The 22,555-nt window shown below is 42.2% G+C and overlaps 1 protein-coding gene across 1 annotated transcript; it reads left to right on the top strand.

Moving 5' to 3' along the window:
• The first annotated feature begins 270 nt into the window (after positions 1–270).
• Positions 271–21,460, top strand: zgc:171775 (STKc_p38 domain-containing protein). The gene is made up of 12 exons (XM_047371265.1): positions 271–457; positions 1,405–1,534; positions 5,616–5,674; positions 5,909–6,020; positions 14,630–14,659; positions 14,805–14,852; positions 17,870–17,984; positions 18,102–18,173; positions 18,515–18,594; positions 20,585–20,663; positions 20,816–20,989; positions 21,130–21,460. The coding sequence occupies exons 1-12, from the start codon at positions 324–326 to the stop codon at positions 21,189–21,191; spliced, it is 1,095 nt and encodes a 364-aa protein (XP_047227221.1). The 5' UTR covers positions 271–323; the 3' UTR covers positions 21,192–21,460.
• Positions 21,461–22,555: the final 1,095 nt, after the last annotated feature.

Raw genomic sequence — 22,555 nt, 5'->3', positions numbered from 1 at the left:
CCAAGTAGTCGCATTTCTCTCGCTCTGTCCTGTAAATAAAGCAGGAGCAAAGTCCCACAGCGAATTAAAGGAGATGATCGCGGAATGGTATTGGACTGTAAAACATGAACTAATTAATCTTTTTCTGTTTTGAAATGTGTTAAATAAATGTCCTATATTTTCGATCAGACTGTCTATGTTTGGGTTTTCTGCAGCTCCTCTTGAATAAACGGAGGAAGTGTGTCGGAAAACCCGTGGGGGCGTGTCCCTGCGCAGACCCCACCTGTCAGGTAGAAACTGTGCGTGGTCAAAGTGCCCACAGCGGCCTGAAATCCAGCAGCGCCATGCAGTCTCCGGTCAGCGATTCTCCTGTCAGACCGGGTTTCCACAGGGTGGAGGTCCAGAAAACCACCTGGGTTGTACCGGACAGATACACGACGCTGTGGGCGATCGGCTCCGGAGCTTACGGGACAGTGTGGTGAGTTGAACCGCAGGACCTTGGGTGAACAGGTGAAAAGAGTCACACTCCTTGAAAACAGCGTTCATTTTGTAAAACAATAGATATTGGAACTCTTTTTTTCTCCTTCATATAATCACAGATTTAGATTTTAATTCTGCTGACTGCGCTAAAGTCTACAGTTAACTTTTTTATGGCTGTTCTCCATCAGATCCTATGGGAATACATTTAGATCCCACAGCTTTTCTAATGTTCAGGCTGTTCCTTTTGCTACAATAATCATTCTTAAAGCTGCTATTGTAGTTTTATAGATGCTTTAGAGCAACCAAACTTAGTATTTGAAGTGTTTGACTAAGGTTGGGCACAAATTGTCTGACATTCTAAATTATTCTCTAGAGGCTATGTGCTTTTAGGCCTTAAATGTGCATTCCATTGCTGTGTGTCTCAGGCAGCCCAAGAGGCCAAGGTGAAACGTTTTGCTTACAGAAACACTTTTTGCCTGAAGCAAAACAGCAAGTCAATGCAAGTCCCCTGACATGATAAGAATCCATCCACCACCAACTTTCAAAACAACAGGCAGGAATGCAAGCTGTCCCAAGATGCAGTTCTTTCTAGTGATCACTCACTGAAAGAGCAGATACACTCGATGAGTTATCTAAAGTGGTCACTGAAAAACAGAAGGTCCTGACCTATGACACTGTTTTTGTTAAGATCCTATATAGACAAATGGTTTGTCTGATTTCTTTTTATGTTATTAAATGTTGTATTTAGTTTTTTTAAATCACAAATCAGAGATCAGAATTTATTTCAGCCAGCAGATTTATAGTTTTTCTTATTATCAGGCTATATAAGTTTTAAATATTTAAAACAGCAACCCTTAGGTTGCAGGCTTCCATCACTGTATCCATATGAATCATGTGAGCCACTCTCTTTCCTGTAAATAAGACCATGTGTTTAATCTTGTTTAGCTCTGCCATCGACCAGAAGACCAAAGAGAAGGTGGCAATCAAGAAGCTGTATCGGCCTTTCCAGTCCCTCATCCATGCAAAGCGGGCCTACAGGGAGCTCAGGCTGCTCCGCCACATTCAGCATGACAATGTGAGGAACAGTACAGGAAAGGACAATGAGTCTGCATTCTACAAATACAGTACTGCTAAAAAAAATCATTTCCCCCCTTAAAGATTACCTTGTCACACTTAAATGTTTCAGGTTATCAAGATTTAGCATTAGAAAAACATTACCTGGATAAATACAAAAGGCAGTTTTTAAATGATTTCATCTATTAGAGGAAGATGCCATCTAAAGCAACCTAAACTTATGTAAGAATTTAATTGCCACCCTTGTTAAATCATGAATTAACCATGTTTCTTTGGTTTATTTTCACAAGCCACATGCAGGTCTGGTTACTGCCTGATCTGTAGGATTAATAAATCAGTTGAATAGAACCTGTTGAACAATATGAAGCAGGGTAGAAGATAAATAATAAATAAACAACAACACTTCATGCCCTAATCTAAAGAGTTACAGCCATCAGTCTGGTTGCAAAGCCATTTCTAATGCAATGGGATTCCAGCAAACCACAATGAGAGCCGTTATTAAATGGAGAAAACATGGAATATGCACATCAACAGCCGGCCTACCAATATCATGCCAAGAGCACATTGGTGGCTTATCTTGGAGGTCACAAAAGAACCCAAAACAGTACATCAAGCCTTCAGGCTTCACTTGCCTCTGTTAAGGTCAGGTTTCATGATTCAACAATAAAAAGAGATTGGGCTAAACTGGCATCCATGCAGTTGGTCCAAGTTGAAAACCACTGCTGATCAAAAAGAACATGAAGGCCCATCTCACATCCAGAAAAACATTGTGATGATACCCAACAATTTTCTTTTGTCCTGTGGACTGACAGGACATAATCTAACTATTTGTTAAATCTGGGTTAAAAATCAGCATTTCAGAAAAAAAACATCATACTGACAATCAAACATGGTGGTCATAGTGTGATGATCTGGGCTTGCTTTGCAGCTTCAGTACATGGATGACTTGTTGAAGTTGATGGAACTATGACTTGTGCTCTCTAGTAGAAGATCCTAAAGAAGAATGTCTGGCCATCACTTTAAGGCCAAAAATATTTAGGTTATGTAGCAGGACAATGATCCAAAGCATACCAGCAAGTGCAACTTTGAATGGCTACAAAAAAAGTTTTGGAGTGGTCTAGTCAAAGTCCGGAGTTGAATCCAGTCGTGATGAGGCATGGCTTTAAACATGCCAATCATGGTTGAAGACCCTCCAATGTGCAAAGCAATTCTGCACAGAAGAGCGGGCCAAAATTTCTCCAGTGATTTAAGCCGGTTATAGCAAACACTTGATGACTCAATGCCAAGAGTGATAGAAGCAGCTATCAGGTTTAGGGGGGTTATTTGGTTTTTCACCTGGACTGGTTTGGTTGGTTTTGTTCTCTAAATGAATGAAATTTGAAAACTGCTTTTTGTATTTACTCAGTTTATCTTTGACTGATGTTAAAATTGGTTACATTTTTATCATGCCTTCATTCCTGATTAAGAATAATACCTCCCCACTGGATCTTCTTTGTGTTTCTGTTATGACAATGTAGGACCTCTGGTGAAACTGCCATTATCAAAGACGTGATTACTCTTGACTGGCTCAAAAAGCTTTTCTATCCTTTCAGTGAAAGGGGATTTTTGCAGATACGCAAAACAAAAGCTCATAACCTCACAGGTGTGTCCTGACAGGCTGGAAGGGATGTGTGTTGTTGTAACCCTCATAGAGGCAGCAGCTATCAGCAACAACCTTTTCACATGTACCCTCTGTAGGAAAACGGTTAAGCAACTAGGTTAGCATATATTTAATTTAGTAGCCATTCATGGATATAATATGTAATTAATTTAGCAAAGAGCTGGTACATATATTGCCAAGATGTCCAAGAATGTATGCAACTAACAACTAATCATCTTTTATAAAAGTTATTTTATCTTTTATTAGTTTCAACTTAATTGCACACTGTGAACAAACATGTAAACAATGTGTGTATGTCCCACTGTCAAGTGTGAAATATACACTCAGCAGACACTTTATGAAGTAAATATGTTCAATTGGTGGCTAATGCAAATGCCAATTCAGGCAACCATGTATGGGCATGATCAAGCTAAAAACGAACATCAGTATGGAGAAAAAATGAGATTTAAGTGCCTTTTAAAATGTACTATGGTTGTTGGTGCCATACGGGCTGGTCTGAGTGTTTCAATAACAGTTGACTGCTGAAAAACAGAACATATCCGACGAGCAGCAGTTGTGTGACTAAAAAGCCTCATTGATGAGAGAGGCCAAAGGAAAATGGGCAGATGGGTTTGAGATGATAAGTAGTATCAGCCCAAATGATCATTTGTTACAGTTAGGGTATGTAGAATCCCTCCACTAAGTGCACAACACTTAAAATCTCAAAAGAGATGGGCTACACCAGCAGAAGATCACACTAAGGTATCATTCCTGTCAGCTGAGAACAGAGAACTCAGGCTACAGTTCACCCATGTTCTCACAGATTGGTAATAGTTTGCCTTGTTGGATAAGTCTTAGTTTAAGCTGACACATTAAGATGGTAGGGTCAGAATTTGGCATAAAAACATGAAACTATGGAACCATCCTACTTTGTACTAACGATCTAGGCTGCTGGTTGTGACATAATGGTGTAGAAGATATTTTCTTTGCAAACTGTGGGCCCCTTAGCACCATTTGAGCCTCGTTGTATTGCCACAGCCTTGCTAAGTATTGATCCTGACCATGTCCATCCCTTTATGACCACAGTGTACCCCTCTTCTGATAGCTACTTCCAGCAGGATAATGCCCCATGTCACAAAACTCAAATCATCACAAAATGGTTTGTTTAATATGACAATGAGCTCCACATACATGCTAAAACTGGGGAGTGAAAAAAGGTTCCAAACATGCATGAAAACAGAGGATCTGACAAGTAATCACTCAAACCAAGCAGTATAAGTACTGACGAGGGTGATTTTGGAACCAGGTGTGAGACAGCTTTATGTACCCAGCTTTTTCAGATACAAAAAGGAACCATCCGACACGGGAGATTTCCCAACGACCATTCTTTGATCCGTGCCTATCAGGGAACGATGTTTTAAAGTCGTTTTTCTTAATCTCATATTTCATTAGAATCACTGGTTATTTGTGGTCAAATAGGGATCAGAACCAAAATACATGAAAATAGGGTATAACACAAAGTGTTCTGAAAATAAAATACAATTAAGTTAACTTTTTATGAGATTTGGGTAGTTTGATAGCTATGTATCTTAGAAATACTTAAATTGATATGCAATTTTTAGATACATGGATATGAAATGGTTTGTTTATAGTTGCAGAACGGAAGTGGAAATTGGCAAGGCTTAGGTACGAAATGGAGGCAAAAAATGATGAAGGGGTGAACTGAGACAGAGCCAACACCGAAACATTGGAAATCTATTATCAAAACAATTCCGGAACACAAGCTAACAAAGAATCACCCAAAGTCAACTCAAAACTCAAACCAAGCTCTTTAAATTAAGGCATCAGTATCCTGACTGAGGCCCTGATGCCATGCAAGTACAGCCTTTTCCAAACCAAAAATGCGAAACCCATGATGCTCTGTCAAGTACTGGTAATGCGGTCTAGTGAAATCTATGAGGCATCTCCTGTAACAGATGACCTTCTCTCCCTGTTTTTGACTGTTGGATGCTCCTGTGAGCGCCTGTAGCACATCCCTCGACTCAGAAGAGCAACCCTGTGGGGTCAACTCCTTGCAAACTGAATCATATATGTAGCTCACTGGTCTAAATGTGTACTATATAACATCCAAATCAAACCATCGTTTTTAGACGGTGCTCAGCTCTTTTTGTCTGTGAGTGTCTATACATAAAATGCACTAATCAAGAACATGCAATCTGCAGTTATTTTCAGAGGGTACCACAGAGAACACTCTTTGGTATTCTCAACATGAATGCCAGTATAACTTATGATGTTACATGTGCTTTTTCAATCTACTGCTCACACTTTCTGATAGAAATGATACATTTACCATGTTTAAATATAAATATAAAAAATGGGAAACTTATCACAAGTAAATCTAATCAATGAGCTTGTTTATGGATTCATATATTTTTCTTTAAAGGTGATCTGCCTTCTTAACGTCTTTACACCCGACTCCACACTGGAGAAATTCCAAACCTTGTAAGTAGAGAACTACTGCTAGTTTCTGCATTATCTGTTCAAGTTTGCATCTATGTTTCAGCTTCATCTTGTTTATTTTTCTTGGTTTGTTAATTTGGATATTTTGATCTCATGTTTAGTTTTTATAAGGTGCTTCAGATATCCTAAATTTTAGCTTTGGTCATGGATGTTTTTTTTATTTTTTTATCTTTATCCTTTTGTTTCTTTCCTTCCTTGATGTTTGTCTGTCTTTAGTTATATGGTGATGCCCTTTGTAGCCCAAGATCTGGGCCACATTATAAAGAGGAAGAGGTTATCAGACCGTATTATCACATATCTGTTTTACCAACTCCTGAGAGGCTTGAAGGTGAGTGGTTTGGAGTCTTATCTTACAATTAGTTTTAAATATTAACTCCTACAGTACCAGTACTGTACGGGTTACTTATTGCATAGACTTTTGAAAATATCTAGTGTCTTCCAAAAGTATTCACATCCCTTAGTATTTTTCAGATTTGTGTCATGTTACAACACAAATTTCTGTTTGATTTTCTTTGATGCACCAACACAAAGAGCATAGTTGGACAGTAGGATTTTCTTTTTTTAAATAAAAATCTGGAAAGCTCCTGAGGCTAGCTGCTCCTGAGCTATACCAGCTTTGCACATCTACAAACTGAGACTTTTGCATTTTCATCTTTTTAAAAGCTCTGTCGGAAGGATTTTTGTGAACACAAATTTTTAAATCATGTCACAGATTCCCAATTAGATTTAAGTCTGGACTTGAACTAGGCCACTGTAATACGTGACTATATTTTCATGTAAGCTGTTCCATTGTAGCTCTGGCTGTGCAAGTCCTTCTCAAAATATTAGCATATTGTGATAAAGTTCATTATTTTCCATAATGTCATGATGAAAATGTAACATTCATATATTTTATATTCATTGCACACTAACTGAAATATTTCAAGTCTTTTATTGTCTTAATACGGATGATTTTGGCATACAGCTCATGAAAACCCAAAATTCCTATCTCACAATATTAGCATATTTCTTCCGACCAATAAAAGAAAAGTGTTTTTAATACAAAAAACATCAACCTTCAAATAATCATGTACAGTTATGCACTCAATACTTGGTGGGAATCCTTTTGCAGAAATGACTGCTTCAATGCGGCGTGGCATGGAGGCAATCAGCCTGTGGCACTGCTGAGGTCTTATGGAGCCCCAGGATGCTTCGATAGCGGCCTTTAGATCATCCAGAGTGTTGGGTCTTGAGTCTCTCAACGTTCTCTTCACAATATCCCACAGATTCTCTATGGGGTTCAGGTCAGGAGAGTTGGCCGGCCAATTGAGCACAGTGATACCATGGTCAGTAAACCATTTACCAGTGGTTTTGGCACTGTGAGCAGGTGCCAGGTCGTGGTGAAAAATGAAATCTTCATCTCCATAAAGCTTTTCAGCAGATGGAAGCATGAAGTGCTCCAAAATCTCCTGATAGCTAGCTGCATTGACCCTGCCCTTGATAAAAACACAGTGGACCAACACCAGCAGCTGACACGGCACCCCAGACCATCACTGACTATGGGTACTTGACACTGGACTTCTGGCATTTTGGCATTTCCTTCTCTTCAGTCTTCCTCCAGACTCTGGCACCTTGATTTCCGAATGACATGCAGAATTTGCTTTCATCCGAAAAAAGTACTTTGGACCACTGAGCAACAGTCCAGTGCTGCTTCTCTGTAGCCCAGGTCAGGCGCTTCTGCTGCTGTTTCTGGTTCAAAAGTGGCTTGACCTGGGGAATGCAGAACCTGTAGCCTATTTCCTGCACATGCCTGTGCACGGTGGCTCTGGATGTTTCTACTCCAGACTCAGTCCTCTGCTTCCGCAGGTACCCCAAGGTCTGGAATCGGCCCTTCTCCACAATCTTCCTCAAGGTCCGGTCACCTCTTCTCGTTGTGCAGCGTTTTCTGCCACACGTTTTCCTTCCCACAGACTTCCCACTGAGGTGCCTTGATACAGCACTCTGGGAACAGCTTATTCGTTCAGAAATTTCTTTCTGTGTCTTACCCTCTTGCTTGAGGGTGTCAATAGTGGCCTTCTGGACAGCAGTCAGGTCGGCAGTCTTACCCATGATTGGGGTTTTGAGTGATGAACCAGGCTGGGAGTTTTAAAGGCCTCAGGAATCTTTTGCAGGTGTTTAGAGTTAACTCGTTGATTCAGATGATTAGGTTCATAGCTCGTTTAGAGACCCTTTTAATGATATGCTAATTTTGTGAGATAGGAATTTTGGGTTTTTATGAGCTGTATGCCAAAATCATCCGTATTAAGATAATAAAAGTACTCGTACACGTCGTCTTCCGCTTATCCGGGACCGGGTCGCGGGGACAGCAGACTCAGCAGAGACGCCCAGACATCCCTCTCTCCAGACACCTCCTCCAGTTCCTCCAGGGGGAGCCCAAGGCGTTCCCAGGCCAGCCGAGAGACATAATCCCTCCAGCGTGTCCTGGGCCGTCCCCTGGGCCTCCTCCTGGTGGGACGTGCCTGGAACACCTCCCGAGGAAGGCGCCCAGGAGGCATCCGGTATAGATGCCCGAGCCACCTCAACTGGTTCCTCTCGAAGTGGAGGAGCAGCGGCTCTACTCCGAGCCCCTCCCGGATGGCTGAGCTCCTCACCCTATCTCTAAGGGAGTGCCCGGCCACCCTACGGAGGAAGCTCATTTCAGCCGCTTGTATCCGGGATCTCGTTCTTTCGCTCATAACCCAAAGTTCATGGCCATAGGTGAGGGTAGGAACGTAGACCGACCGGTAAATTGAGAGCTTTGCTTTTCGGCTCAGCTCTCTCTTCACCACAACGGACCGGCACAGCGCCCCCATTACTGTGGCAGCCGCACCGATCCATCTGTCGATCTCCCGCTCCATTCTTCCCTCACTCGTGAACAAGACCCCGAGATACTTAAATTCCTCCATTTGAGGCAGGAACTCCCCTCCAACCTGAAGAGGACAAGCCACCCTTTTCCGGTCGACTACCATGGCTTCGGACTTGGAGGAGCTGATCCTCATCCCAGCCGCTTCACACTCGGCTGCGAACTGCCACAGCGAATGCTGTAGGTCTTGGCTAGAGGGGGCCAGCAGGACCACGTCATCCGCAAAAAGAAGAGACGAAATCCACTGGTCCCAAAACCAGACGCCCTCCGGCCCTTGGCTGCATCTAGAAATCCTGTCCATAAAAGTTATGAACAGGACCGGTGACAAAGGGCAGCCCTGCCAGAGTCCAACATGCACCGGGAACAGGTCCGACTTAGTGCCGGCAATGCGGACCAAACTCCTGCTCCGCTCGTACAGGGACTGGATGGCCCCTAATAAAGGGCCCCTGATTCCATACTCCTGGAGCACCCCCCACAGGGCATAACGAGGGACACAGTCGAATGCCTTCTCCAGGTCCACAAAACACATGTGAACCGGTTGGGCAAACTCCCATGAACCCCCGAGCACCCTGTAGAGGGTATAGAGCTGGTCCAGTGTTCCACGGCCGGGATGAAAACCACACTGCTCCTCCTGAAGCCGAGGTTCGACGATCGGTCGGACTCTCCTCTCCAATACCCTGGCATAGGCCTTACCAGGGAGGCTGAGGAGTGTGATCCCCCTGTAGTTGGAACACACCCTCCGGTCCCCCTTCATAAGAAGGGGGACCACCACTCCAGTCTGCCAGTCCAGAGGCACTGTCCCCGACCGCCACGCAATGTTGAAGAGGCGTGTCAACCATGACAGCCCTACAACATCCAGAGACTTGAGGTACTCAGGGCGGATCTCATCCACCCCCGAAGCCTTGCCACCGCGGAGCTTTTTAACCACCTTGGTGACTTCAGCCTGGGTGATGAAAGAGTCCAACCCCGAGTCCCCAGCCTCTGTTTCCACCATGGAATGCGTGATGGCAGGATTGAGGACATCCTCGAAGTACTCCTTCCACCGCCCGATAATGTCCTCAGTTGAGGTCAGCAGTCTCCCGCCCCCACTATAAACAGTGTTGGCGAAGCACTGCTTCCCCCTCCTGAGGCGCCGGACGGTTTGCCAGAATCGCTTCGAGGCCATCCGGTAGTCCTTCTTCATGGCCTCACCGAACTCCTCCCAGGCCCGAGTTTTTGCCTCTGCTACAGCCTGGGCCACAGCACGCTTGGCCTCACGGTACCCGTCAGCCGCCTCAGGAGTCCCACAAGCCAACCACAGCCAATAGGACTCCTTCTTCAGCTTGACAGCGTCCCTTACTGCCGGTGTCCACCACCGGGTTATGGGATTGCCGCCGCGACAGGCACCGCAGACCTTACGGCCGCAGCTACGGGCAGCAGCATCGACAATAGATGCGGAGAACATGGTCCACTCGGACTCTATGTCTCCAACATCCCCCGGGATCTGGTCGAAGCTCTCCCGGAGGTGGGAGTTGAATACATCCCTGGCCGAGGGCTCCGCCAGGCGTTCCCAACAGACCCTCACTATGCGCTTGGTCCTGCCAAGTCTGTCCGGCTTTCTCCTCCTCCAACGGATCCAACTCACCACCAGGTGGTGATCAGTGGACAGCTCAGCCCCTCTCTTCACCCGAGTGTCCAAAACATTCGGCCAAAGGTCTGATGATACGGCAACAAAGTCGATCATCGACCTCCTGCCCAGGGTGTCCTGGTGCCAAGTGCACTGATGGACTCCCTTATGTTTGAACATGGTGTTCGTTATGGACAATCCGTGACTAGCACAGAAGTCCAATAACAAAACACCACTCGGATTCAGATCGGGGAGGCCATTCCTCCCGATCACGCCTCTCCAGGTGTCACTGTCATTCCCCACGTGGGCGTTGAAGTCCCCCAGCAGAATAATGGAGTCCCCGGGAGGGGCACTATCCAGCACCCCCGACAGGGACGCCAAGAAGGCCGGGTACTCAGCACTACCACTCGGCCCATAGGCTGAAATGATAGTCAGAGACCTCTCCCCAACCCGAAGGCGTAGGGATACGACCCTCTCATCCACTGGGGTAAACCCCAACACGAGACGGCTGAGCTGGGGGGCAACAAGCAAACCCACACCAGCCCGCCGCCTCTCCCCGTGGGCCACTACAGAGTAGAAGAGAGTCCAACCCCTCTCAAGGAGATGGGTTCCAGAGCCCACGCTGTGCGTGGAGGCGAGCCCGACTATTTCTAGTCGATGTCTCTCGACCTCCCGCACAAGCTCAGGCTCCTTCCCCCCCAGCGAGGTGACATTCCACGTCCCTAGAGCTAGCCTAAGCATCCGGGGATCGGGCCGCTGAGGTCTCCACCTTCGTCCGCCACCCAATCCTCTTTGCACCGGTCCCTCACTGTTCCCCCTGCAGGTGGTGGGCCCACTGGGGGAAGATAATAAAAGACCTGAAATATTTCAGTTAGTGTGCAATGAATCTAAAATATATGAATGTTAAATTTTCATCATGACATTATGGAAAATAATGAACTTTATCACAATATGCTAATATTTTGAGAAGGACCTGTATATTTATGGTTGCTTACTTGATGGAAGGGGAACCTCCGCTCCAGAATCATGCCTGTCACAGCCTCTAACAGATTTCCTTGCAGAATTGTCCTGTATTTTAGCTCCATCTGTCTTCCCATCAACACTGACCAGCTTCCCTGCCCCCGCTGAAGAAAAGCATCCTCACAGCATCCCACAGAAGGCGGGTTCAGGGTGCTGTGCAGTGTTACTTTTCCTCCACACAGAGTTTCACATGTAGGCTAAAAAGGTACATTTTGCTCTCATAGGAACACATTGTTCCACAAATTTGCTTTCTCTCCTGCATAGTTTGAGGTAAACTTCATCCATAAAGGCCAGACTTCTGGGGCGTACAAACAGCTGGATTTATAGTGAGATTGTGAAACTTCGGAAGGCAATTGGTTGAAATTGATTTTATTCTAAGCCCCTTTATCAGAGTAAAGGGGCTTAGTACAAGTGCATACCACACTTTTCAGGTTTTTATTTCTAGAAAAATCAGGTATCATTATGCTTCCAATTTGACAGCTCTGGACCACTTTGTGTTTGTCTTCCACATTAAAGTTCAAGCAGTAAGCAGTATGAATATGAATTACTGGATGCACATTAAAAATTTTATTTCATTCCTTAAAAAGAGAAAGCAGTTGAACCATTGGCAGCTGACAAACCAAACAGAAGTGTGTACAGAAACCATAAAAGCAGAAAAAAATCAACCATAAGAGATGGACTGGCTGAACCTGTTTACATGCTGCCATGAATTCTTAGAAAGATAAAATATTCCGCAGTTCTGATGGCACCATTGTGTGTTTATCACACCTGTGCATCTCTGTAAAAGTCTCAGCAGCAATCTCACTGGGTTGGAAGTGTCAGACTTTCTCTGCTTCAACGAGTCTGAACCGAGTCAGATTAACAAAAGGAAGCAGCAGCAGCTCCACAAGGTGGAACATGCACAGAGGCGAAAAAAACCAAAACTCTTACTGCCTCCCAAGATCATAAAGATAAAAGTCGTCTCTGGGTAGAAAAAAAACATCTTGTGAACAAACCAGGGACGAAGTTTAAAGAGCAAAAGAAAATTGTATACCTGTTTGTCATTTACACTGTTTGCTGAATGTTTGATTTTTCTACATTTCTTTTTAAATGAAATCAAAAGCAAAACCAGATCTTAACAAATGTCTTTGAAACAAACCTGAAGAAAATGGGACAAATTTAGATCACATTTTAAGGTCAAAATTTGCAGGTTGGCTTCATCCGAATTTGTCAAAATCTGATCTAAGTGAGAGTTTTATGGAAGAAGACCTCAGAAAAAGGGCTGATGATGCTTGGTGGGGTGAAAAAATCCATCCATTCAACAACCAGAATAACTGTGTACAACAAAGGAAGCAAGTATTTTTCTTTTTTTGGTGTAAATAGCCCTTTAATTTTCTAAGCCTGAATGACATCTATATACTGTAACAATGCCTTCAGGCCAAAACAACATTTCCAAACAGATTTCCATCTGTTTTCATCACCCTGTTGAAGAAAAGCATGATGCTGCCATGACCATGTTTCAAAGTGGAGATGATGTGTTTAGCGAGATTTTCTTTTGTGATATTATTTCTCCACACATAAAGTTTGGCATGTAGGCCAAAAAGTGAAACTTGATCTCATCCAAGCAGCCACCTTCTTCCACTGTGGTCCAAGTTTGCTTGGAGCAAACTGCACCCAAGATAAAAATGGGGAATGGAGAACATAGAACTATACAAGAGCATAGAACCTCAATGGACAGAATGTGTCATATAGATGATTTCACAAACTGTGGTTTGGCAGATGGTAATTTTTCATCATCTGAAATCGTAGGGACCACTACTACAGCTAAGCAGTCAGATTTAATGCTGATCTAAACTCTAATAGAGAGAGTGGTAGGTTGTGTGCATTTTAGGCTCCATAATTAGAAAAGCATCAATATTTTAAACTAACTACAAACAGATTCCTCATATCTGAGTAAATTGTGACAGCCAGTAAAGAGACATTTTGTAATGTATATAAGCCATTTTTTGCCCAGTTTGTTCTTATTGCTAGACCATAAATGGTGCCTTTAACTGAAGCCAGTTAGCCACTGCAGTGTTTTAGATGTTCTTTGGTGACCTCCAGGATTAGGTGCTCTTGGAGTAATTTTAGTAGGCTGGCCACTACTGGGAAGGTTTACCACTGTTCCACTGTTTACTGTGTTTGTTGATAACAGCTCTTACTGTGTTTCTCTAGAGTCCTAAAGGCTTAGAAAAAAATTCTAACCAAATCCAGACTGATAAATGTCAGTTTGGATTTCATTTCTCACCGTTCTTAAATGTCTTTGGATCTGAGCATGGTGTGTTGCTTCTGAGACCTTTTAGCCCACTTCGTGTTGTCAGACAGGTTCTTTTAAACTGATTTATTGATTTAGGTCTGGCAGTAATAAAGCCAGACAGTGGCTAGAGAAATTGCATTTTCAACAAAATGTGGTTCATCACAGTTAATTCATGATTTAAGGGTGGCCGTTTTCTTTTTGACACAGGGCCACATTGGTTTGGATATCTTGTCTCCCTTGAAAAATGAAAACATCATTTAAAAATTTAATTTTGCATTCATTCAGGTTGCCTTTGATATTAAAATGTGTTTAGTTATCTGAAGAATTTAAAGGTGAAAAAAGCAGAAGCTTTCTGTAAGGGGGCAAAAGCTTAAAAAAGATAATGGAGAGAATGGTTTGGCAATTTCTGAAAAATACTTTTACATCTTGCTCTTTTGTAGTCTGGCCATGCAGAGCAGATCATTACATACCTTTAGGCTCAACCTTTCAGTGCTCAACTAATCCTGGTTACTGGAACTGTGTGCTGCTAATACAAAAGGCCAACTGAGGCCGTTAATACTGCTTCCAGCAAATAGAAATAATTTTGGTAAATCTAACTAACCTAAAGCAGGAAGAGTGTGCTCTGATTTAATGTCAGACGTTTAGAAACAAATGTTGCATGTCTTGTTATACAGTTAATATATATGTATATCCTCATCGTCTTAGAAAAAGTAAATGTTTTCTTTTGAACCATTAGAAAAATATTTGACTGTTGTGTCAAACACAATAAATACATAATAATAATCTGCATAATAAATTCATTTAACGGTATGTTTAAATTAAGCTTGTCAGATAATCTGTTCGTTATTCCATAGTGTGTCATGGGTGTTTGACTGCCTTACCCTTATTTATCCTCGCCAGGCACTGCTAGTTAATGTGTAACCAACAGTGCTTTATGGAAACAAAACTAGCTGCACGTTTCTAACTGGAAAAGTAGCCCAACTTGGAGTGAATGTCCTCCATGTCCTGCAATTAGCTATAAATATCTTAGGATATTGTCTCTGTTTGATCCGTTTTTCCGACATTTCTCGGAGTTTGTTCTGTTTGCAGGTAAATAAAATCTGCAGGTGGTGTCTCCTAATGTGCTTAAATCTGTGTTCTCTATCTTCTCTGCAGTACATCCACTCTGCTGGGATCATACATCGGGTTGGTATATCAGCTTTGGTGTCTCGCTCAGCAATAACTCGAGTTGTTTTTAGTGACAGTAAAAACAAATACTTTCCGTCCTGCTGTCAGCAAAGAGGCAAGCATCGGCAGAAATTAATGCCAAGGTGTTGCTTGTGTGTTGTAGGACCTGAAGCCGGGCAATCTCGCTGTGAGTGAGAACTGTGAATTAAAGGTAAGTTCTCAAAATGTACAGAGCATTGCAGAAGAATTCACTGTACTTGAAGTTTTTTATATTTTCTCTTATTACATTCAGAAACTTGAATGTATTTAATTGAAATTTGATGTGATAGACCAACACACAGTAGTTTAGGATTATGATGTTAGTGGAAAAAGGATACATGGCTCTTTTTTTTTTTTCAAATAAAAATCAAAAAAGGTGTGTCACGGATTTGTATTGTATTGTTCTGAATAAAATTCAGTGTAGCTGACTCAAAAGTCCCCCAATCAGTAAATAGAGCCATCTGGGTGCTCTAATCTCACTATAAATTCATCTTTTCTGTGAAGGTCCTAGAGGTTTGTTAGAGAACATTAGTGAACAAACAACATCATGAAGACCAAGGAGGACAGCAGACAGGTCAGGGAGAAAGCTTTGAAGAAGTTTAAAGCAGGTTCAGCTTATGAAACAACATCTGAAACCACACAGAGCTCTGTTCAACCCATTATCCTAAAATGGAAAGCATCTGGTACAACTGTAAACCTACCTAGACATGAATGTCCACCTAAACAAACAGGCAGTGCAAGAGGAGCATTAATCAGAGAAGCAGTCAAGAGATCCCTGGTAACCCTGAAGGGGCTGCAGACCCAGAACATGTGGACAACTATTAGTCATGTTCTCCACAAATCTGGCCTTGTGAGCATTGTCAAACGAAATCCATAAGAAGACCTATTTGCAGTTTGCCACAGATCATGTAGGAACACAGCCAACATGAAAAAAGTATTCTGGTCAGATGAGGGCAAAACTGAAGTTTTTGGCCTTAATGCAAAAGGTGAAGTGTGGAGGAAAACAAACACCCTGATGTCACGATCCCTATGGTGAAACGTGGTGGTAGCATCATGCTTTGGTGATGCATGTCTTCAGCAGGGATAGGAAAACTGGTCAGAGGGGACATGAGAAGGTAGTTGGAGCTAAATACAGGACAGGGAAAGACTTGTCACTTCGGCAAAAGTTCAACAACCTTAACACACACAGCCAGAGCTACAATGGAATGGTTTGGATCAAAGCATAGCCATTTGTTAGAATGGCCTAGTCAAAGTTCTGACTCAAATTTAATTGTGAATCTGGAACAAGATTTTAAAATGGATGTTTACAGACACTTCCCATCCAATCTGCCTTAGCTGGAGCTATTGTGCAAAGAAGAATGAACACATTTTTAGGTGTGTGTTGGGCCATCATCGATTTTGACCGGAGGCTAGCTGCTACTACACCTCCCAGCATGCTTCGCAGCTTAGCATGCGTCTCAGCAACAGATGTCGCAGCTCAACAGGCATCGCAGCTCTGACATCACCAGAGTTTATAAAAACCAGCGGAAACCAACGTTCATCCTCCATTTCCAGCCGTAGTGTACCTATACTACGCTTAGAGGCGATCTCTGGAGAATAAAAAGCTCAGAGGCGGGTTTTCACTCTATTCTCCATCACTGGCCAACCTCATGAGAAGCTAGACAGAGCTAGAAAACTTGCTGGAATAAAAAGATCAGAATATTTACCGATCAAAGGCATGTCTGAAATGCACAAATCAAGAAAAACCCACTTTTGTTGTATTCCAGCCAAATGTACACGGTCCATCATTTTCCCCCTTTTGCCTAAATTGGAGGAGTTGACCGTTCCCCAGTTTGTCATGGACCAATGAAGTCCACACTCTCTACTTGCTGCACAGTAAAGACGACACAAAGTAATCTTGTTTCTATTTGTTGGCTCTGTAGAAATTGCCTGGGCAGTTTAAAGTAGGGATAGTAGAGTGATTTTGAATAGCCATTCATTTTACTCAATGTGTTTTAAGTTGTATGTCGCATGCAATGCTTTATTGAAGTTCAGCAGAACCGTCTGATGACTGTTTAAAATTGTTGGACTCTGAAGCGTTTACCGTGTTTTAAACAACTGAGCGCTGACCCAGTTGAAGTAAATTCATAAAGCAGACTGAGGATACAAACTGAGCCTCATGTGTAGCTCATTGTTTCACAGTTTATGGCCCTTTTTGTTCATGGAGTTCCTGCCTTAGGGGGCGTTTTATGACTGTATGCTGATAAAGCCGCTCCCGAAGCCGCTCCCGAAGCTGCTGCCTATGTGGAAACTCGTTGATCCCTACTGTTTGTGTTTTCCATATTCCAAGTCAATCCGAAGCTTTGATACATGCCCACTCAGTCCGTAAACTGCTGGTTTGATCTCCATATACCCTCAGCACGCATCTTTAATTTTGGTTATTAATGTACCTCTTTTGTAGAATAGTGCATGCTTTATTAGATTCAAGTGGTTGAACATTATTAGTTGGTTGTAAGAGGGACTATTGGTTTAATAAATTTTCACATAGATAAAGAGCCAGTGTTTGTGTTTATTTTGTGTAAGAGTGATTATAAGTCAAAATAAGGTTAGTGTTTCCCACCATTTGGTAAAACGATTGATAACACAGTGACATTTGGCATGGTTTTGGTAAATAATTATCAAGTATTAATGATAATAAACAAATTGTAATTATTTTGTGCTGTAAGCCCAATAATCACACCAGCAGGGTGTATCTCTGATCTCTATTTGTAAGAAATGATTTTTGGTTAGACTTTATTTCTTCTGAATTATGATTTTTAATTATAAATTTTGATAAATATTTATAATCAGTAATCATAATCCACACCACTAAAAGAGTTGCAGCTGTAACTGCAGCAAAATTGTGATTCTACAGAGAACCGACTCAGGGGGACTGCATACAAAAATCCATGCCACAATGCTCAGATTTCATTCATATAAAAATGTGTAAACCATGTAATAAATTGCTTTTCATTTTACAATTAAGTGTGGTCTGTCATTTATAATCTTGATATTAAACAGTCGAGTTTGTGGCTATAATGTGACCAAATGGGAAAATGTTCAAGGGATATGTTCAATAGCTCAACCCACATTTGTATAAAGTACACTGATGCTCATATTAAAAGGTAAAACAAAATGTCTGTGTTTAAAATCAAGTGTTTTTATTCTCAGATTCTGGATTTTGGTCTGGCGAGACAAACCGAGAGTGAAATGACGGGTTATGTTGTCACCCGCTGGTACAGAGCACCTGAGGTCATTTTCAACTGGATGCACTACAGTCAAACAGGTAATAAAAATATTTCCTGTCGTTGATATTTGTTTCAAATGATACATTCTATGAAAGTAGGTCACAACACAACCTATCAAATTGTATTTTTGTTACAAAAATTCTGCATGTTTGCAGTGGACGTTTGGTCAGCCGCCTGCATCCTGGCTGAAATGATTACCGGCTCGGTGGTTTTCCCAGGACACGACAGTATCCACATGTGTCGTACCACACGTGTCTTCAAGCTCAACTATAGGGGCAGAAAATTAGCAATGTGGTAGGATTGAGTTTTAAATGAAATAATTACCATTTTGCACACAGAAATCAGTTTATGTAACATAATTGTTACAAGTGTTTTCATTTACTGGTTTAAACTTTAAGATGAATAATAGCCTGCATGTGAGATGGGAAGTGCCGATTTTAGTTTAATACATTTGTTCATAATTATCAGTATTAACAAAATCTTCAAATTAAATTTAGTTGATTAGATTTGTACTACAGAGTTACACTCCAAACAGGTCGCCCTGGTTTTCCTTAACCTAAGCATCCAGGTATCGATCAGCTGAGGAAGATCCTCCATCTGACAGGAACACCAGACACCTCCCTGGTGCAGAAGATGCAGAGTAAAGATGTGAGTTGTCTTTTTACTACATGTCGTTTTCTCTGTAAATAAGCATACTGACAACTGCAGTATACTACACACGTGTGTAAAAAAAAAAACAAACTGGAAATCTATGAATCTTTTATTCCAGTCAACATCCTGAATCTCACATTGAAAAACATTTTAGAGTACAGTTATTTAGTAAAGAAAATAGTATTTTTTTAAAATGGTGTTGCTTCCCTAGTTTACCAACAGGACAACTCTTAGATTTCTCCTATAACATCTGACAAAGTTGGAGCACAAAGCGAGGGGGATCTTTGACCATTCCTCTCTATATCGTTTTGGTTCCTCTGTTATGCTCTCCACAGGTTTTCTATATGATTTAGGACTGAGACTAAGATGGCCATAGAAGAAAGTTGATTTTTGTGTCTGATGAATAATTTTTGTTTTGATTTGGCCATACATTTTAGATCTTTATCCTGCTGAAAAACCCAACAAGGACCCAAAGTCAGTTTACTGCTGAAGTCCTCCAGGTTTTATTTGAAAGGTCCTGATATTTCATACAATGCACAGGATCGTGAACCTTGTAAGAGGTTTCAAAGTCCTTTTGTAGGAGAAAAAGGCCCACATTATCACACATCCTCCACCATACTCAATAGTGATTAAGAAGTACATTTTTGCATATTCTTTGTTTTGTTTTGAATGCACCTTGGGAGCTTTCTTGCCAAAAACCCGATCTTAGAATCATCCAACCTAAGCACACATTTTCAGTAGAGTTTATTAAGCTCCATACATCTGTTTTTATGATGGTAGGAGAGAGGTTTATGCTGGCATCACACCCAGCAACCTGTTTTTTTTTTTCTTTTGTTATGACCTACCTTGCCATCCTGTGTATTTTGCATGGTTGCAACATAAACATGGACCCTAACCTTAAATGCAAAGAAATAAGAAACCATGGACATTAATTAGAAGTTTCAAAAAACTCTGACCCACCTAAAATAACGTGAATGGTGAAGGAAAAACAATTAAGTTATGTTTATTTTCAAAAGATCGTTAGGCGTGCCAATAATTGCGCCACAGGTGATTTTTCTAAAAACAATGTCAGTCAGTCAGTCATTTTCTACCACTTATTCCATAGTGGGTCACGGGGGAGCTGGTGCCTATCTCCAGCAATCTACGGGCGAGAGGCAGGGTACACCCTGGACAGGTCGCCAGTCCATCACAGGGCAACACACAAACAACCACACACATTCATTCATACACCTAAAGGCAATTTAGAGAGACCAATTAACCTAACAGGCATGTCTTTGGACTGTGGGAGGAAGCCAGAGTACCCGGTGAGAACCCACGCATGCACAGGGAGAACATGCAAACTCCTTGCAGAAAGACCCCAGGCTGGGAATTGAACCCAGGACCTTCTTGCTGCAAGGCAACAGTGCTACCAACTGCGCCACCGTGCAATGTTTTATATGGAAATAAATGTACTTAAATTAAAAGTTGGGTTGTTCTATATTTTGGTGGTGTTACATTATGCTAAGCACTATTGCCGTGCAGCAAGAAGGTCCTGGGTTCAAATCCCAGCCTGAAGTCTTCCTGCTTGGAGTTTGCAGGTCCTCCCAGTGCATGTCTGGGTTCTCTCCAGGTATTCCAGCTTCCTCCCACAGTCCAAAAACATGACGGACAGGTTAACTGGTCTCTCTAGAGTTCCCTTAGGTCAGAGTGTGCGCATGGTTGTCTGTCCTGTGTGTCTGCGTTGCCCTGTGATGGACTGGGGACCTGTCAAGGGTTTACCCCGCCTCTCGTCCGTAGACCAATGGAAATAGGCACCAGCAGAACTGTGATCCTGTAAGGATAAGCAGATATAGATCATGGCTGGGTGAATGGATGGAAATTATTCTATTGTAATAAAAAATGATTTATTTTAAGGCTTTTTTACCCATCTTTATCAGGACATTCTTGTGTTTGTCACTTCCTCCATGTTTCTACAAATATCATGTGACTCCTCTCATTTATTTTCCAGGCACAGTCATTTGTGAAAGGTCTCCCTCCACAGAAGAAGGGGAATTTTAAAGAAGTGTTTCCAGCAATGAGCGAAAAGGGTGTGTTTGTTTGTGCTGACTTTACTTTAGACCAGAAGCATAGTGTGTGGTGATAATAAAAACACTTATAGCTGTTTCAGTAAATACACTTTAAGTCTAACAGCATTGATGGTAAATGGAATAAGTGTTGGTGTCTGTCCTGATACCTCCAGCTGTAAGTCTTCTGGAGGGGATGTTGCTGCTGGATCCAGAGAAGAGGCTCACTGCCAAGCAAGGACTGGCCCACCCGTTTCTGGCTGAATACCACGACCCAGACTCAGAGCCAGACTCAGAACCTTATGACGACTCCTTTGAGAGCCTTGACCTCGACGTCGGAGAATGGAAGAGTAAGTATGGTGGACCTGAAGGTGGACCGATCTGAATCCTAGGGGAAGTCGACCAGTGTATTAAAGTTCCTCTTCCTGAAAGATGTGTTTGTACCCGAGTGATTTCTCTGCTAAGTTTAACTTTGCTTTCCCTTTTCTAGGTCTTATCCACATGGAAATCATGACCTTTGACCCCAATAACCCAAGCAAGACAGCTGTTTAGGACTGTCGGTGTGGCTGTCTGTGTGAGGTGGAAAGATCAAGAGCAATGAAAAAAGACAGCAACATGAATTGCTTTAACAGTATTTTTCTGTAACTTGTATGTTTTTCATTTGATATAATATTAAGTAAATGGCAACTTTTCTGGATATGGCTGCATTTTATTATCAAGTTCATTAAATTTTCAGTTGAAACCAGATATTTACCTACAGTGTATAAAGACACATAACCTGTTTTCCTTCATTGTCTAACATTAAATCAGACTAAACATTTCCCTGTTTTCTGTCAGAATTGCCAAAATATTTTCATTCATTCATTCATCTTCTATATTGCTTATTCCATAGTGGGTCATGGGTGAGCTGGGGCCTCTCTACAGCAGTCTACGGGCAAAAGGCAGGGTATACCCTGGACAGGTCGCCAATCCATCGCAGGGCAACACAGAGACATACAGGACAAACAACCATGCACACAGAAGGGTAATTTTAGGAAGCCGGAGTACCCAGAGAGAATCCATGCATGCACGGGAAGAACATGCAAACTCCATGCAGAAATACCCCTGGCCGGGAGTCGAACCCAGGATCTTCTTGCTGTAAATCAACAGTGCTACCGACTGTGCCACTGTACAGCCCTAAATATTTATATTTGATATATGCCAAAATATTTCTATGTGATAAATGTCAGAATAATGATACATACCGTAACTTTAAGAAGTTTCCATATATTTCTGTAGTATTTGGTAGAATTGCCTCCTAAACCGTACAACTTGATTCAAACATTTTGGATGTCCTCCCAAAACCTTCTCACAATAGTTTGCTGGAATGTTGTCCCGTTCCTCCCGAAAGATCTAATATAACTGAATCAGGTTTGTGAGCTGCCTTGCCCGCACACACCTCTTTCAGCTACAATATTTCAATGGGACTGAGATCAGGGCTTTATAATGGTCACTTCAAAAATACTGACTTTGTTGTCCTTATGCCACTTTAAAAGTAACTTTGCTGTATCCTCTTTTGTCTATTTGAAAGACCCATTTGTGGCCAGCATTTAACCTTCTGTCATGATGGTGCTTTACTATCACTCCATAACGTTCTGTCCTCATAGTGCCGTCTATTTTGTGAAGTTCACTACTCACTCACCAGTAGCGAAGCACACTCACAACATGATGCTGCCACCCCCATACTTCACCATTGGGATGGGGTTTATTAGGCTGGCAAGTTTCCCCCTTTTTTCTCCAAATGTAACAATGGTCACTATGGCCAAACACTTTTGGCACAGTTTCATCATGCCACAGCACACCACAGGTCTCCAAATATTACAATCCTTACCCCTGAGCATGTTTGCAAACTGTATTCTGGCTTTTTATGTTGTTTG

The sequence above is a fragment of the Girardinichthys multiradiatus genome, chromosome 1 (genome assembly GCF_021462225.1).
Source record: "Girardinichthys multiradiatus isolate DD_20200921_A chromosome 1, DD_fGirMul_XY1, whole genome shotgun sequence".
Lineage (NCBI taxonomy): Eukaryota > Metazoa > Chordata > Actinopteri > Cyprinodontiformes > Goodeidae > Girardinichthys > Girardinichthys multiradiatus.
Note: the sequence above shows the minus strand (reverse complement) of the source record. Positions and strands in the feature narration are given on the sequence as shown.